At 33.5% G+C, this 17,534-nt stretch overlaps 1 protein-coding gene across 1 annotated transcript; it reads left to right on the top strand.

The window, feature by feature from the left end:
• The first annotated feature begins 10,315 nt into the window (after nt 1-10,315).
• Nucleotides 10,316-15,253, top strand: PUB13 (plant U-box 13). The gene is made up of 4 exons (XM_085702112.1): nt 10,316-10,715; nt 12,451-12,567; nt 12,731-13,186; nt 13,809-15,253. Exons 1-4 carry the CDS (start codon nt 10,455-10,457, stop codon nt 14,961-14,963), a joined length of 1,989 nt encoding a protein of 662 aa, XP_085558238.1. The 5' UTR covers nt 10,316-10,454; the 3' UTR covers nt 14,964-15,253.
• Nucleotides 15,254-17,534: the final 2,281 nt, after the last annotated feature.

Genomic DNA, 17,534 nt, shown 5'->3' with positions numbered 1-17,534 from the left:
TTTCCCCATAACTTGAAAACCAAAAATCATATTCAAGTCAAACCAACGCCATTAGAAAGCTAAAAATATTATCTACAATTTTCATGTTTGTACCAAAAACCAGTTCACAAATAAAACGAGGGAAAAAGATGCAAGAATGCGAAACAGGGGGTTCTGCCCTGTGTAACTCGCCATTGCGAGTAACTTTACTCGCCATTGCTAGTTAGCTCCAGGGAGCCCCTGTTGCTCGCATCCAACTCGCCATTGCGAGTACGGTGGCGAGTTGTGACAGTAGTTTCGGGAAAAAGAACCATTTTCACCCCAAAACCCCAATTTTGACTCCTCAATGCCCAAATTTGATTCCAAGGTTTGTCCAAACATTTCTAAACATGAAAAGACACACAAATCCATATAAAATTTGCACCAAAACAACCTTACAACAAAAATCATCATTTGACCCATTTTTCATTAAAACTTCAAAAAAAAAAACAACACAAGGTCATAGCAAACTCCACAATTATGATTACCCAAGGTTTTAATCATCAACAACAACATCTCTCAACAACAACAGTAACTAACCATCATGAATTCATCAATAATTCATCACAACAACACCTCATATCATCATTTTTGGACAAAAATGCAAAGTACACATATAACCACAATTTAAGCATGTAATTTCATCATCAACAACTCAATTAACATTAAATTTACATACCCAAACATTGCATCAAAACATGAGCACAAATTTACAATTAATTAGGTTCAATTCATCAATTTCACAAAATAGGTAGAAATGAAAAGATAGGAATTATGGTTGAAACCTAACCCTCTTACCTCTAGCACCAAGAATCTCTAACTCAAGCTTCAATTTAGCTCCTAGATGATGAATCCCCTCTTGCCTCTAACCCTTGTTCTTGTTCTTCCCTCTAGCCTCTATCTCTTCTATTCTCAAATGAAAAATGTTGGTGAAAAAAAACCCTATTTCTCTACTAACATTAGTTTATATAGGCTCACTTAATTGAGCTTATCTCACAAACCTTAATGGGCCTAACCCATTTCTATTTTAACCTCAAAAATGTTATTACTCACTTAACGGTAAAATATAACACTAACGGTCACTTATCGGTAATAAAATAAATTACTACAACTCCCTAGCACTTAGTAAAATAACAACTCTCACTAAGCACTAAAATAATCCTCCGTCAAAATTACAAAATTACCCCTACTCTCTAAATGACCAAAATGCCCCTAAGTCTAAAATGACTAAAATACCCCTCTAATACCGAATTCTACGAATCCCAACAAAAAAATACACACAGAGGCAATAATCACACAAGAGCACACATAACACAAATAAATAAATAATTAAAATAAATCTAGCAAAAAATCTGGCTGTTACACGGCTTATCTATCCTGAACTTGTCTGTCCGACCTTCTCATTTTGTCTTAACGATATTTACTCTCTCTTCAACTTATTGAAAGAGGGGTTGTTCTTCAACGTGACCTTCTGGTGGAACTTAGATCTCTCATAAATTCCTTTCTCAAGAAATTATGCTTTCATTCGATTGTTCGCTCCCCAAACCAACACAACTTCTTTGGTGAACCAATCAATATAGTCCCTAAGCGATTCGTCCTTCCCATGGATGATCATTGCCAAGGAAGAATTTGACTTAGGTTGCTTATGGGATGCAGTTAAATGCATTGTGAATTGACGGAGGTCTGATTAATAGTTTATGGAGTGACGGGGGAGGCTTTACAACCAGGCCATGACTTCTTTTTTTCAAAATGAGCACGAATAGCTAACGCTTTACTGGTCATCTCCATTGTAGGTGGTTTTTGAATGTCTTTTTTAAAGAAACTAAATTAGTCCAGTCAAACTGGCACCAAACCTAATTGAACTTAAGACCTTTAGGAAGAACACACTCCCAAATCTCAAATCAATATCACAAGGCCAACTCAAGTGGGTTTGATTTTTGAATGATTAATTAAAAAAACAAATATAATATGAATATCTTAAAACTTGTTGAGTACAAGTCATAAAAATGTAAAAAAATGATATTTTTAATATAAGTTTTTTTATATTTCCTTAACTATTATCTCCGATTACTAGTTTGTATGACCCTGATCATGTTAATACTAGGGATGTATGGTTACAAAACCAATTGTAGGGTTCTTAAGCACACGTATAAAGACTAACTATCTTTTTTTTCAAGAGAAATGATATTTTGACAACCATTTTTTGACAATTTTTGGACAAAGTTCTTTCTCATACTCACATGATGTTGTTATCCTCTCTCTTCATTTTTCTCTCTCTCTCTATTGTTTTTGACCAATAAGAAGCGAGAAAAACAAGGTTGTCAACAAAGTTGTCATCAAATGTATTTCAAAATATCATTACACTTTTTTCGATTCATTTAGTTTTAATTTCTCATCATAATTTATACTAATAAAATGGAGGAAGAAGTCTCTATTTAGTAAATAAAATAAGGAAAAGGCTAACAAGTGCCCTAAGGGCATTGTTTAAGCATCTAAAAGTAGCAATTTTTGCATTGGAAATTGTACGGTTATGACTTTAAAAAGTGTTTGACTTGTATCTTCAAGACATAGTTTCCTTTTTTGGGTTCCTTAAACAATGTCCTTAGGGCACTTGTTAGCAAGACCCAATAAATAACTAATTGAATTTGTACTGTTCGGGAAAAGAAATTATTCTTCGAACTCAGCCTAGCCTAGCTTTCACTTCCGCCGTCAAATAACCAGATCCAAGTACGTGCGGGCCCACTTTATACATACTCCCTCCGTTTCAAAATATAAGCAAAATTCACTTTTTAGGTTCATTCATTTAATGATGTATGTGGTTCATATTATAAACCACATACATCATTAAATGAATGAACCTAAAAAGTGAATTTTGTTTATATTTTGAAACGGATGGAGTATATGGCTATCGTTCATTGAATCAAGGTTACTGGTTAGCATAGAGACACCAAGTCTTTAGCTTCCTATGGCCCCACACAGTTCAGCCGTCCTATTCCTGACAAATTTGCTTGGTTTAGTTGCTTCCTGTTTCTTTCTATCATAGGAGTATTATTTTATGAAGACTGATTCATGTTCTATACTAACATTTATTAGGAACAAGATGCCACATCAACGACCACATCTTACTTTGATTAGGAGAGTATTGGATGGAATTGGTAATCTTTTATCTAAGGGTCTTGTTAACCAGTGCCCCCGGGGCACTGGTTAAGGAATCCAAAAATAGAATTTTCTGTCTTGGAACTATAAACTGTCACTTTTAATCAAGTAATAATTACATTACTTTTTAACAAAAACTTCCTTCTTTTGGTGCTTAACCAGTGCCCCGGGGGCACTGGTTAACATTCTCCTTTATCTAAATATACAATTTGTAAAAGGAAACTGGAATTGGTAATCTTTTGTCATGTGAATATAAATGAGTAAATAGTCAATTACCCCTCTGAAATTGTAAGTTTCGTCAATTACTTCCTGAAATTAACAAAACTTCAATTACCCTCCTGAAATTGCACAACGTTAGTCAATTTACCCTCTCCGTCAAATTTTTCCGTTAGTCAACATGACATTTTGCAAATACCCCCTGAAGTTTTGCACTTATGTGCAAAATGCCCCATAAACTTGAAAATTTATATTTTTTTTTCTTATCCTTAAAAGTGACTGCATTATCACTGAATTGTGGAGCATATTAACTAAGTTTTTCTTGAAAGTGAGATAAGTGTGTTGGTGGTGTGCACCGCTCACAATATAAAGGAAGTGGAAATTTTCGGTGTGGTTAAAATTAGCAATAGCAAAGCCATATATTTTGACATCTTGATAATTCTTGGTTATACCAATCATATATTATTTATGTGCTTCATTATGTATGACATGTATTAGTTTTCCATCTGACAAATGTGGATGTACTTTACTATGTTGACTTTCATATCATTAGACTCTAATACATGGTTAATGTTTGATCATTTAAAGGAACATGTATGGTTGTATACCGTCAAAACTTAGCTAATATACTCCACAATTCAGTGATAATGCAGTCACTTTTAAGGATAAGAAAAAAAATATATAAATTTTCAAGTTCAAGGGGCATTTTGCACATAAGTGCAAAACTTCAGGGGGTATTTGCAAAACGTCATGTTGACTAACAGAAAAATTTGACGGAGGGGGTAAATTGATTAACGTTGTGCAATTTCAGGGGGGGTAATTGAAGTTTTGTTAATTTCAGGGGGGTAATTGACGAAACATACAATTTCAGGGGGGTAATTGACTATAAATTTGTCTATCTAGGTACTTAGTTATAGGAGTTCATATGAGCAAGTATATTTGTAGGGCATATGAATTTCTCCTCTTATTAGTTAAGGATGGTTTGAGGAGTTTCTGCCCCTCGGTAAATTTAAATCGTTCAAGTTTGAATTTGACTTGTGAAAGTTTATGTTTGCTCATTTATTTAAGGGAAATGTTAACGAGTGTCTTTGGAGCACTCTTTAAATCCTTTAAACAGTATAAGTTTTTTATGAAGTGTTGTATATTCAATAAATTAGAAATTGTAATAGTTGACCTTTTAAAAGAATAATTACTAAATTTGAGATCCTTAAAGAGTGCTTCGGAAACACTCGTTAACAAGACTCTTTATTTAAACGAGTCTGGCTAAACGTTTGGGTTTTACTTTTTTTTTACAAAAAAAACGTTTGGGTTTAACTTGTTAAACATTAATAAAACTTGAGTTTGGCTCGTCAAACTTATCTATTCCCCCCACCCCCACAATTATGCACATTTTTCTTAATCCTAATTGCAATAAAAAGGTTTGAAATTGGATTTAACAATGTCTAAGTTTGAATGAAATTTTTCATTTTCATATAAGGTTATAGACATAATTTCCCTTTTGGTCCTTCTATTTTATTAAACTCACAAAAACAATCACTATCTTTTAAATCAAATTTTTTGGTGCCTTTACCTCTAGCCCAAAACCAACAAGTTTTCCAAATTCCCTCGTATCAAATGTAGCATTAGCTAGGGGAGGGCATGGTTGGGTTCAGGATGAAAACTGAACTGAACTGTTTGCTAAAGATAAAATAAATGAATTGAATCGAACTGTTTGCATTTCGAACTGAACCGAACTGTTTCAAACTGAACTGAATTGTTCAAAACTGAACCAAACTGTTATTATTGGCACCATTGAAAAAAATATAAAAAAACAAACAAAATCGAATTTTAGTTACCGAACTGAACTGTTCCAAACTGAACTGAATTGTTTCGAATGCAACTGAACTGTTTTGAACCGAACTGCACTGTTTTAGTTCAGTTTCAGAATTGTTAGTAATGGTTTTTTTTTTTTGTTAGGTTCAATTGAGTTCAACAGTTCAGTTCGGTTTTTTGGTTTTTTTGCCCACCACTAACACTAGCTAGTGACAATTGAAGCAAGACCTCCTAAGCAGCAATTGTTGGATACCAACCTCTAAACTGATACGAACGAGAGGTACTTTGGGATACCATTAAAACCCTTGGATATAACCTAATGAGATATATTTATGATATATTTCAATGAGATATATTCCAAAAATAGTAAAAGCATTGATTTTCTTAAATAGACTATTTTAAATCTAATGAGCTTGATTAATAGGCTAAATACTACTAATACAAATAATTACAAATGTTCTTATCTGCAACACTCTTTAAAGTTGGTGAATGCATACCCTATGATTTCAAGCTCGCAAGTATGTTGGTTGGATCGTTCTGTTGTTAAATCCTTCGTTAACATATCTTTCAATGTTTAAAAAGTTTTATGCCGTCAACAAAGCCACACATCAATCATATGTATGGCTTAAACCATGAACTTGGTGGTCAAGGTGAGAGACAAGGTAGCATAAACTATCATATCTTGTCATAATCCAATGTTTAACAAGCCAACATGATTGTTATAAAAACATTGTTAAAAATATCAGTCAATATGATACAATAGTTAACTATGTCACATTATCATATTTTACCTCTCTAGCTAAGATTGTATCTAAAGTGAGGGATGGATTAAAAACCAATCAAGTATATAAGACTATTATATTTGATTTTAATCATATGTACCCTAAATATCTATCAGTGTCTCCCCCATATCTTCTATCTATCTCCCTTTTCTCTTTCTCTTTCTCGTCTTTCTCTCCCTCTCTCACGATTCTCTCTATCTCCCCCTCTCTCTCTCACATCTCTATCATATCTCTATCAAATTTCTCTTATTTCTCTCTCTCTCTCTCTCTCTCTCTCTCTCTCTCTCATCTTCTTGTGTCTTTAATATCTCTCATATTTCTCTATTTCATATATCTCCCTTTTCCTCACTTACCCATCCCTTCTCTATTTCTCTCCCCCCTCTCTCTAACTCTCTTACCCCCCCTCTCTGTATCTCCCTCTTGTTTTTCTATGTCTACATATCCTTTTTTCTCCGTCCTAGTCTTTATATATACACATGGGTTTTGCTAGAAGTCACCCATGAATGTGTCTTTTAGCAACCCACACCTCAAGGTGTTATTTCCACTTTTTAGTTATAACTTTGCTAAAAGACACCTTCATAAAAGGTGTCTTCTAGCAAAACCCTATATATATATATATATATATATATATATATATATATATATATATATCATAGTAAAAGTTATATTATTTGTCATTCCATAGACATATTAAATTAAGCATAATAAAAATTATTTCTTTTGTGCATCAACCATTAAACACAACGAAGTACAAAAAGTTGTCATATATAGTTTAGTATAGTCATATATTATTATGTCCAGTTAGGGGTGGAAATGGGCTAGGCCGGGCTTTGTAAGACCTAAGCCTTGCCTACTTCAAAAATTATAGGCCTGAGCCTGGCCTATTACTCGTCGTAGGCTCATTTTCGAGGCCTGGCCTGGCCTTTTTAAAGGCCCGATGAAGCCTGAAAGCCTATTTAAAAGTCTATTTTATGCTAAAGTCTGACAACACATGTAAGCCTACTCCTAAATAGGCCAAAACTTATTAAGGCCTAAAGCACACAAATATGTTTGCTACTAAATAATGAATTCTTACGAAGGTCTAATCACACTAATATATTAGCTGCTAAATAACCAATCATATGAAGGCTTGTGTTTGTGAAGAAAAAAAACTTCAAAAATATCAATAATGGAAGGTATATTATATATGAAAAGCTTAATAGGCCAGCCTGATGGGCTTAATAGGCTTTTTTGCAAGCCTTAGCCTGGCCTGTTTAGTTAAATAGGCCTTATAAAAAGCTTGAGCCTGACCTTGTTAATAAACGAGTTGGGCCGAGTTAGGCTTTAAATAGGCTAGGCCGTAGGCCCCTGTCGGACGGCCTGGCCTGTTCCCACCCCTATGTCCAGTACATATGTTTTGCAAGTCAAATGCACTCAATTTTTTTTATTACTTTAAAGTGCTTAAAACATTTCATCGATGATAATTGTTTGTATACAAACAATTATATCAATCTTAATATGAAAACTAGATATACATATGAATGCTCTCGCAAGCTAATGATCTGCCTCATTGGTTTGTCTTCTAACAAACTTCACCTTAAAGTTTTTAAAATGAGAGTTAACAGTATTTTGGCACCTGCTACAGACAAAACCAAATTCAGACATATCTATTTTATTGCTTTATAAGGAATCGACAACTCTCTTAGAATATAACTCAAAATCAACATGTTCTAAATGAAGTTATTTCATCCAATGTAATGCCGATAAAAGGCCAATTCCTTTGCCTATATCTACGTCACACAGAGGAGCATACCATTCGGTTTCGCAAGGACAATGTGACATTCTTCATCCCGAATGCACATTCCAACACCAACTCTCTTTAGCCTTGTTGAAAAGGAAGCATCCATGTTACATTTGAACCGTCTCTGTGTAGGGTTTTGCCATCGAGGGACATATGTTTTTGGCTGAAAAGCTTGGATTGATGTAGTCAAAGTTTGATGGGGGAATACCTAGTCTTGCAACAGTTGTGTAGCGTGGGCTACAACAGTGAAATTATAGTCCAAAACTTAGTTCCTAAACTTGTTATAACGTTGTTTCCACAAGTTGTCCCATGATATCAAATATGATATTAGATGTTATTCTTAGTGGGAACAATTCTTAACCATACTTTACTTGTCGGCTAAACTCCAAATTACTAGGGCCCCCTTCCCTTAGGAAACAGATGGGTAACACAAAAAAAAACTTTGTTTGAAAAAAATTAGTTTATAAAAAATGAGTAAGTATGAGTAAATGATAAAGAGTATAATTGACAAATTATACCTTTAAACTATCAAAATGAGAGTTAAATAGAAACAAACAAATTATGCAGAAATCACACAGAACGATGAGAGTAACTAAGACTTTGTTTTCATAAAAAATAGCGAATAACTGGTAAACTAGCTTATATCAAACGAACTTATAAGCTAGCTTATAAAAAATAAAGTTGTTGATTGAATCTGTAGTGTTTGATAAAATTAGCAGTTGAATTAACTTATAAATATAAAATAACATAAAAATATGTAATTAATGGATATTTACTTTTTGAAAATTAAGATTACATATATAAAAGTGAGATAAATAATGCTAAACTATAAGTTATATGGATTAGTTTATCAAAATATGTTATAAGATAATAAAAATAAACTATAAATTTGTGAGAATATGATAATTAGCAAAAATATTTTTTTAATCAAATAAACTTTTTTTTTTTTTGAGAAATAATCAAATAAACTTAGAAGATATAAATAAACTATACGCTATACACTCAAAATTATGTCTTACTAGATAGACATCAAGTAAATCCATTATTGTATACAAATTACATAATTTGTTTTTTCCATTATTATATACAAATTACATAATTTGTTTTTTAGATGACAACTTACATAACTTGTTTTGGCTAATCAACTCTTTTTTTATAAATGAAAAAAAATTTCAATTGAAGCCAAACAATTTTGTCAGTATCCGAAACATAAAATTGACAGTCTCTCCTCCCACTACTACTCAAAGATTTTCTCCGTAGCCATCGGAGACTGTTTCGCGTTTCTTCTCTCTTACATATGTATCTGTACAAGTTTTACCGTGTCATTAGTTAAACTGAATTAACGGAATTTCACCTTCAGCGCCGTACTACCTCAACCAAAGCCAAGCCAAGCCAAACTGAGCCGAGCCACCACAATTTCATCTAAAAGTGTTTCGTTTTATGACTTCAAGATTAACTCTACAATTTGTTTTTTTTAGGAATCCTATTATTGTATTGTAAATTAAAAGGAATTATATTATTGAGAATATTAATTATTTCCAAAACATGTGTTTGAGAAAATATTTTAATATATTGTTTGGTAAAAAATTTAATTTGTATACATGGATAACATAATCTATTTTTAGGAATACATGCAACATTATAATGTTACTTTTTAAAATATTTCTATAAATATTCGTTTGCCATGATATGGTTACATAAAAAGTTACATAAACATTAATCTCATTTGATAAATTCTTGATATTTCTAAAAATATTTATAAAAAACTTATTTAATTTAAAAATACAAAAGAGTATATTGAGAAACAATAGAAAATTGTAGTTGTATTTTATTTCAAGAGAAAAAATTATCATCCGCTAAACATGAGAATAAATAAGCAACTAGTAAGAGATTCAATTCGTGATTCTTGCTTATAAAGAAAATTGGGAAAAAAAAATTCACCTTACGTTACGTTAAACATGAGAATAAATAAGCAACTAGTTAGAGATTCGATTCATGATTCTTGCTTATAAAGAAATTTTTTAAAAAAAAATCCACCTTAGGTCACGCTAAACATGAGGATAAATAAGCAACTAGTTAGAGATTCAATTTGTGATTCTTGCTTATAAAAAAAATTAGAAAAAAAATTCACCTCACGTTACTCTAAACATGAGAATAAACAAACAACTAGTAAGGGAATCAATCCGTGATTCTTGCTTATTCACCTTACGTCACATGTTCGTGTTCACATGCTCTTGATACACATTATTTATCGTTATAAGACCATACCGATAACATGCTAATAAAAAAATAAACATGGAAATAAACAGCTGACAGTTGCATGTAAATTTATTTTTAGAAATAAATCATAATTGAAACCAATTTTTATAAACTTTCTAATCTAATCTCAATCAAAGTTCATACCCTTTTCAATCACTTTATCTTAAGCCGCGCCACAAAAAAAGCCACTAATTGAAAGAAAAGAAAAAACCATCACGCGTCTCTCTCTCTCTCTCTCTCTCTCTCTCTCTCTCTTATATCGCTCTCTCTGTCTGTCTGTCCAAAAAACTTCAGTGTACGAAAACTATCTTTCGTTGACAAAAACATGACCGGAAACCACAATCTCCGACACCAAATCTCCACCTTCTAAACCACACACCTTTCAAACCGATCTAAAAAACCAAAACAAAACTTGATTATAAGTTATAACCATGGAAGGTGAAAAAGTAAACGTGGTGATTGATTTGGTGAACGAGATAGCGAACATCTCAGACTTCAGACCTATGGTGAAGAAGCAATATTGCAACTTAGCACGAAGGTTGAAGCTGTTGATTCCTTTGTTTGAAGAGATAAGGGATATGAAAGATTCGATTCCGAATGATACTTCAAAAGCGTTGGTTTTGTTTAAAGATGCTCTTGATTCAGCTAAGGAACTTCTCAGATTTGGTTGTGAAGGAAGCAAGATTTATATGGTTTGTTATTTTTCATCATTTTTACTTTTTGATGTAGTTAAAAGTTATTTTTAGTATTAACATATCTTTGAACTTTGCTATATAACTTTTTTTTTTTTAAATTAAAAAAAAATTATTCTGCTTGGTTATGTGGGATTGATTTTTTTATGATTGGCTATGTTTACTTCAGATTTGTAGTAATATTTTATTTAGTTTGTGTTTTTTTTTTAATTCAATTAATTGTAAATTTTTATTTTATATTTTTTGAGATTGATTTCTGTTTTGAATTATGATTTTTGATTGAATTTGTATTGGTGATTATGATCTGATTTCTTTCTACTAGTTATGTGTTTTTTGTAATTAGATTTGTTTATGGTTGGTAAGTGAAACCTTCATAATTATGGATTTTTGTGCTAAATTGGGCATTTTGAGAATATATTGCATGGTGTTTAGGAAGTGTATTGAAAAGGAATTTCTGATTTTTGATCTTGTATGGTATTCAATTCAATGTTTTGGATGTAATCTGTTAAAGGTACAAGCCTATAATTTTCCGAGATCTCCGGCAAATTGTGTCCGTACTCGATTTGTCTTCTTCGGGGAAGGAGTCTTTACTATTAATTAAAGCGGCAATGATCATTTTACAATTATTATCGAGGGGGATTTGAATTCTATTCCGTGTGGTAGAGGTTATCAGATCGAACTTTTACAACCTAGCAGACACCTCATGAACCCTGAATATCGACAGAAGAATTTTCCCCCTTTCATTTCTATTGTTAAAAAGGATTTTGGTGAGGAGTTGAGTAAATATTTTTCTATGCTTGTTCTTTCTTTACTTGAGAGTTGAGACGCTTTCCACACTCCAGATGTGAAATCTGAAGATATAGTCTTTGCAGACACGAACATTTGAGCGACAAAAGGAGATTTCTGAATGCTGTAAATTTCTCTCAGCTTAAAGACCATATTGTGGGCATTCCCTTTTGAAGCTGTTGGTACTATTTGTTGATCTAGTATACCAAACATTTTACCCTTGATGTTTAATTATCATGCTATATATTATGGATCATGATCGGCACTCTTCATTTGACTAAACCCTCTTTTATCAAAGGTACCCTAGGATTCCAAAACCATGTTTTTTTTTTTAACTTTGGTAAGATTATAGCTGTTTGGTGATTCTGTCACAATGGTCCACATGTGGTCCAACTGCTTTGGACCATTGTTATTAAGATAGTTCTGGTTTCTGTTGTGTGGGGTTTTGCACAGGAAGTTAAAAAGGTAAAATGTAGAGGTAAGCGAAGAGTATTTTCCTTTAATTGTGCCCAGTGTTTCAAGCATTGCTATATTTTTACAGTACGTTGTCCATGGTGCCAAAACTTATTATGCCTCGATGAACTTTGAAAAGGTCAAACTAATCCAGGTTTTTGCAAAATTTAGTAATAATTAATAATGAATAATTCAATACAATTTACAATATTTGTACTATTTGGAATCCAATTAATATTGTGTATCTAATTATTGTTAGTATTGTATTTCTTTTTATCTATATGGGAACCTTGCCATGCTTACAGTTACATAGGAGGCATTTCATATGAATGTTCTGACCTTTGGTTGCTCACAGCTCAAATTCCCTTGTGAATCCCATTCTTAAAATTGAGTTAAACCAATATACTTAGAGGGAGCATTATGAAAACTTAAATTCTAGTAAAATGACATGTGCTGCCTTAGATGTTGATTCAGTTGTTTTGATTCATGTTTACAGGTCCTTGAGAGGGACCGGATCATGAATAATTTCTATGAGGTGACAGCTCGGTTGGAACAATCACTGGATGCAATTTCCTATGATAAACTTGACATATCCGATGAAGTTAAAGAGCAGGTATAAATACTTCTGTCATATATATATTTATTGCGGTGGAACACTGTGTGATCTTGCTAAATAACTCTTCACAGTAGAATAGACACTGCCACACTACAATTTTTTTATTTTTTATTTTATTTATTATTGTTAAATAATCTTGTGTAACTCGCTATCGTTTTAGGTTGAACTGGTTCTTACTCAGTTCAGAAGAGCCAAAGGGAGAGTTGATGAACCAGATGCCAAGTTGTATGAAGATATGTCATTTCTTTACAACAATAGCAGTGATGCAGCTATAGATCCAGCTGTTCTAAGTCGATTAGCAGACAAACTGCAATTGATGGGAATAGCTGATCTTACACAAGAATCACTCGCTTTGCATGAGATGGTGGCAGTAAGTGGTGGGGATCCAGGGGCGCGCATCGAGAAGATGTCGATGTTATTGAAGAAGATAAAGGATCATGTGCAAATAGAAAACCTAGTCAAGGATGATACTAAAACAGCAAAAGGTGTTTCTTCAGGATTTTACGGACTAGGGGAAAATGATACGAATCATCAAGCCCCTCCTATTCCTAGTGATTTTAAATGTCCGATTTCCTTGGAATTGATGATGGATCCTGTCATTGTTTCAACAGGACAGGTATGTACATTCTATGATACTCTCTTATAGACATTAAGGTTTGGTCATTTCATTATCATTCTTGACTTCAATTTGGAAAGTTCTTATCTTGCATATATGTCTGCTTGAGCGTAAGATATCTGCAAACGGAACCATGCTCTTTACACAATTTTCTCAATAGATCTAAAGGTTTATTTGGTTTAAGAAAACTTAAAATAATCTGTTTCCATTTAATAATTACAGAAACTTACCTTGTTTTCACCTTACTATTATTAGTTATCAATGATTTGTCCCAAAAATGGTATAGCCTTTTCAATATTTCCTGGATGATCATTCTCTCATTTTACTAACAAAAAGGATCATGTAGAGAGAAAGAAAGAAGCAAACTTTATTTTAAAATTTCTTCTCTATGGCTATTGAGATTTAATGTAGTCGGACATATTGCAAAATGTACAATTGTTTTATTATATATTGATGAATTTCTTTGGAACACAAGTTTTGGTTGAATTTTAAATAATTGTATAAAAAATTGAAGGCTACATGATGAATCCAGTGTGCATTATTGACATTTTACTTCTGTTTCAGAGTCAGTTTGCTGATAACTGTCTATTAATACTCAGACACATCTTGTTCTCATCTGCAGACTTATGAGCGTTCTTGTATTGAGAAGTGGTTGCAAGACGGCCACGGGACGTGCCCAAAAACACAGCAGAGTCTCACCAGTACTGTTCTCACACCCAACTATGTCTTACGAAGCCTGATAGAACAATGGTGTGAAGCCAATGGCATAGAGCCACCAAAACGACCCAGCACTTCTGAGCCAAGTAAATCAGCATCAGCCTGCACCCCAGCTGAGCGAAGTAAGATTGAAAGTCTTATCCAAAAGCTCACATCCGGTGGTCCTGAAGACCAGAGATCAGCTGCCGGAGAGATCCGGCTTCTTGCAAAACGCAATGCAGATAACCGTGTAGCTATTGCTGAAGCTGGTGCAATCCCTCTCCTTGTTGGTCTCCTCTCCGTGCCAGACTCCCGAACTCAAGAGCACGCTGTTACAGCGCTTCTGAATCTCTCCATATATGAGAGTAACAAAGGAAGCATTGTTTCTTCCGGAGCAGTTCCAGGCATAGTTCATGTGCTGAAAAGGGGAAGCATGGAAGCTCGGGAAAATGCAGCAGCAACACTTTTCAGTCTTTCAGTTATCGATGAAAATAAGGTTACAATTGGTTCTTCAGGAGCGATATCACCACTGGTGACACTGCTGAGTGAGGGTACCCAAAGGGGTAAGAAAGATGCTGCAACTGCACTCTTCAATTTGTGCATTTATCAGGGAAACAAGGGAAAAGCAGTGAGGGCTGGTGTTATTCCGACGCTGATGCGATTGCTGACAGAACCTAGCGGGGGAATGGTGGATGAAGCGTTGGCCATTTTGGCAATTTTGGCTAGTCATCCTGAAGGGAAAGCTGCCATTGGTGCTGCAGAGGCAGTGCCGGTTTTGGTAGAGTTTATTGGGAATGGATCCCCAAGGAACAAAGAGAATGCAGCCGCGGTTTTAGTTCACCTTTGTTCTGGAGATCGACAGTATATAGCACAGGCACAAGAGCTAGGGGTGATGGCTCCATTGTTGGAATTGGCTCAAAACGGCACGGACAGAGGAAAAAGAAAGGCAACACAATTGATAGAGCGTATGAGCAGGATCCGTGAGCAGGAGCAGCATGAAGTTCTGACACAAACTGAACTTCAAGCTCAGAACGATGATATCCATCCACCTTTGGTCATTAACCTTGATATTGACACCTAAATGTTTTGTTTATATATGTGTATTTTGTTTCTTTAAAATGTGTTGAAAGAGGCATCGGTTCGGAAGAAAAGGTGGAAGATCACCTTCCTGCACCAAGTTATTCGTTTGTTTGTTTGTGTTATATACAAAGACAAAATGCAAAATGCCATTTGAAATGGGAACAGATCGAAGAAAATGAGAATAGTGTGCCTGACGTGAAAAATGTATAATTGTAACATAACATGTAATGTACCTATTCTAATCATCTTCTATATTTAATGAAGAGATGTTTTGTCTATTGGCATGATAAATTTGTCCAAGTATTTTCACATATTCAAAACGTTGATTTACAAATGTTGCTGAAACATTATTTATAGCTTCTCTTTGTTGGTTCACTATACATGATGAATTTCCCAAAGTAATGTCATTCTACCCTCTAATATATATATATTTTTTTTGCAAGTGTGGTTGATTTTGAACATAGTGGAATGTGTCCTAGAAAGTTTTTTTTTATGGTGTATGTGAGTGAGGATAAAACACAGTTGAAAAAACTTGTATATATCAGTGGAGACAATTGTTAGTCTTGCAAGTAGCTGTTACAAAAAAAAAAAAGTTAGAAAAACAAACATGATTATTAATTAATATTTAACAACTAATCCATGCCAGTATGGGTTACAACTGTTGTGGTGACCCAATCTAACTTGACTTATTTGTGGGTTATTAGATTGATAAGAAAAAAAATAAACTCATAGTATGGGTTACAACTGTTGAGGTGACCCAATCTAATTTGACTTATTAGTGGGTTATTAGATTGATAAAAAAAATAAACTCATTTATTCAGGTCAAAGTGGGTTTAATCTCAGTAAGCACTTTATCCTACCTTTCTGTTTTTGTTATCTTTTTTTTCCGTTCTCATGTGTTTTGATCTCAATCAAATTTACATTTTGTTAAATTCTTCCTCTCTCATTTTTATGGATGGTGGAGATTTCAATAGACTTTCATGTCACATAATATCACACGTGTGTGTATAAGTTGATTTAGTTAGTTACTACTTGTTAACACGTGTACTTTAGTTATCAACTTACACTCACGTGTGATACATGAAATAATTTATTCCGATTTTTATTTGTTCTCGTAATTCTTTTGATTTTTTTCCACGTAAGGAACAAACAAGCACATACATGACAGCAAATCCAGTGCAAGTGCACATCCATTTATCAACAGTTTGGAAGTACATTCAATATTTTGCAGACAAATTTTGACGTCAAATTGTGCCTAATTTTTCTACAAAATGAATTAATAAACCATAAGCTACAAAAGAATGAGACAAACTTATCTCACAAGGAAAAAAATACAGGTAAAGTCGTTGTTTCTTTGTTTCTTTTTTCCTCTATCAAGACTAAACTTTTTAATTCAATCACTATGGTAGAGATCATCCGATAATCAAGGATGGACCGAAAGTTTCACAGAAGTTTCCTTCTTAGGGGTCACGACCAATTAGCCAAGTCAAGAGTCCACACTTCACCACGTACAACAAAGGCTAGATTAATGCAGAAAGAAACGGTCCTCACTTATGAGACAGATTAACAACTCTGAAAAAACCTTGGTTAGGGAAGATTTCAATGGGGAATTGGTATATAAAGTAGTTTAAATACATGATTTTGTTTAGATCAATATATAAACACACCTATGACTCTTTCTTTTTCCACCCTATTGATTTCTCTCGCATCCTATTTTGTTTGGATTATATAATCCGAACGACATAAAGACCCAATAAAAACCTCCAAAATACGTTAAAACATCGAAATTTAGAATTTGAATAGGGTGCGAGAAACTTATATGGTGTTGGCGGGAATAATAATGGCCCACACATGTATATGTGTTTGTGTGTGAAGAGAGAGAGAGATTTCAAACAAAAAATCAAATACAAATCCTGCCTTCAAGTCACTAAAACAAAACGTTTTTCTAGTCAAGGTACTCCCTCCGATCTCGAATATAAAAAAAGATTTATTTTTCAGGTTCATTAAATAAATGATATATCTAATTTATATTATAAAGCAAATACATTATTTATTGAATGAACCTTAAAAAGAAATCTTTTCTTATATCCGAAACCGGAGGGAGTAAAATGCCGTGTCCTTTGATCAGCTATCTAAGAATTAAAAAAATACCAAGTATTAAAACTTATTGAAAAAGAAAAGCATATTAATAATCTTTTCAGCACGTAGACGACTTCCTTCTATAAATGAACTGGTCTAAGACAAAATACATTAGATCATACCTCACACAACACTTTTGTTTATGGTCACCAAAACCAAGTTTTACAAAACATGTATCTAGAGACTAGAAGTAGAAGGGACCTGAATCTTCAATTCACATAAAAATAAGACCATGTATTATACAACACTAAGTGCCTGTTTGGTTTGGCGTTTGCCACTCCCAAACGCGAGTTTGGCTGTTCCAGTGTTGTTTGGACAAACACATACTAAAATTTATTAATTTGTTATTTATGAAAAAACCGTGAAAACTTTTATGTTTACGACTTGGTATGCAGATACATTGTGTCAAAACTGAAGTGCTTGCCTCAATCAT

The sequence above is a fragment of the Medicago sativa genome, chromosome 4 (genome assembly GCF_051527215.1).
Source record: "Medicago sativa cultivar Bolivia chromosome 4, Bolivia_mono, whole genome shotgun sequence".
Taxonomy (NCBI): Eukaryota; Viridiplantae; Streptophyta; class Magnoliopsida; order Fabales; family Fabaceae; genus Medicago; species Medicago sativa.
This window is presented reverse-complemented; position numbering and strand designations above follow the sequence as displayed.

Bases quoted from the DNA above. Each gene is read 5' to 3' on its own strand.
- PUB13 (XM_085702112.1), top strand. From the start codon at position 10,455: ATGGAAGGTGAAAAAGTAAACGTGGTGATTGATTTGGTGAACGAGATA. The intron at 12,568-12,730 runs GTATAAATACTT...CTATCGTTTTAG, and splicing joins CCGATGAAGTTAAAGAGCAG to GTTGAACTGGTTCTTACTCA. The intron at 13,187-13,808 runs GTATGTACATTC...TCTCATCTGCAG, and splicing joins TCATTGTTTCAACAGGACAG to ACTTATGAGCGTTCTTGTAT.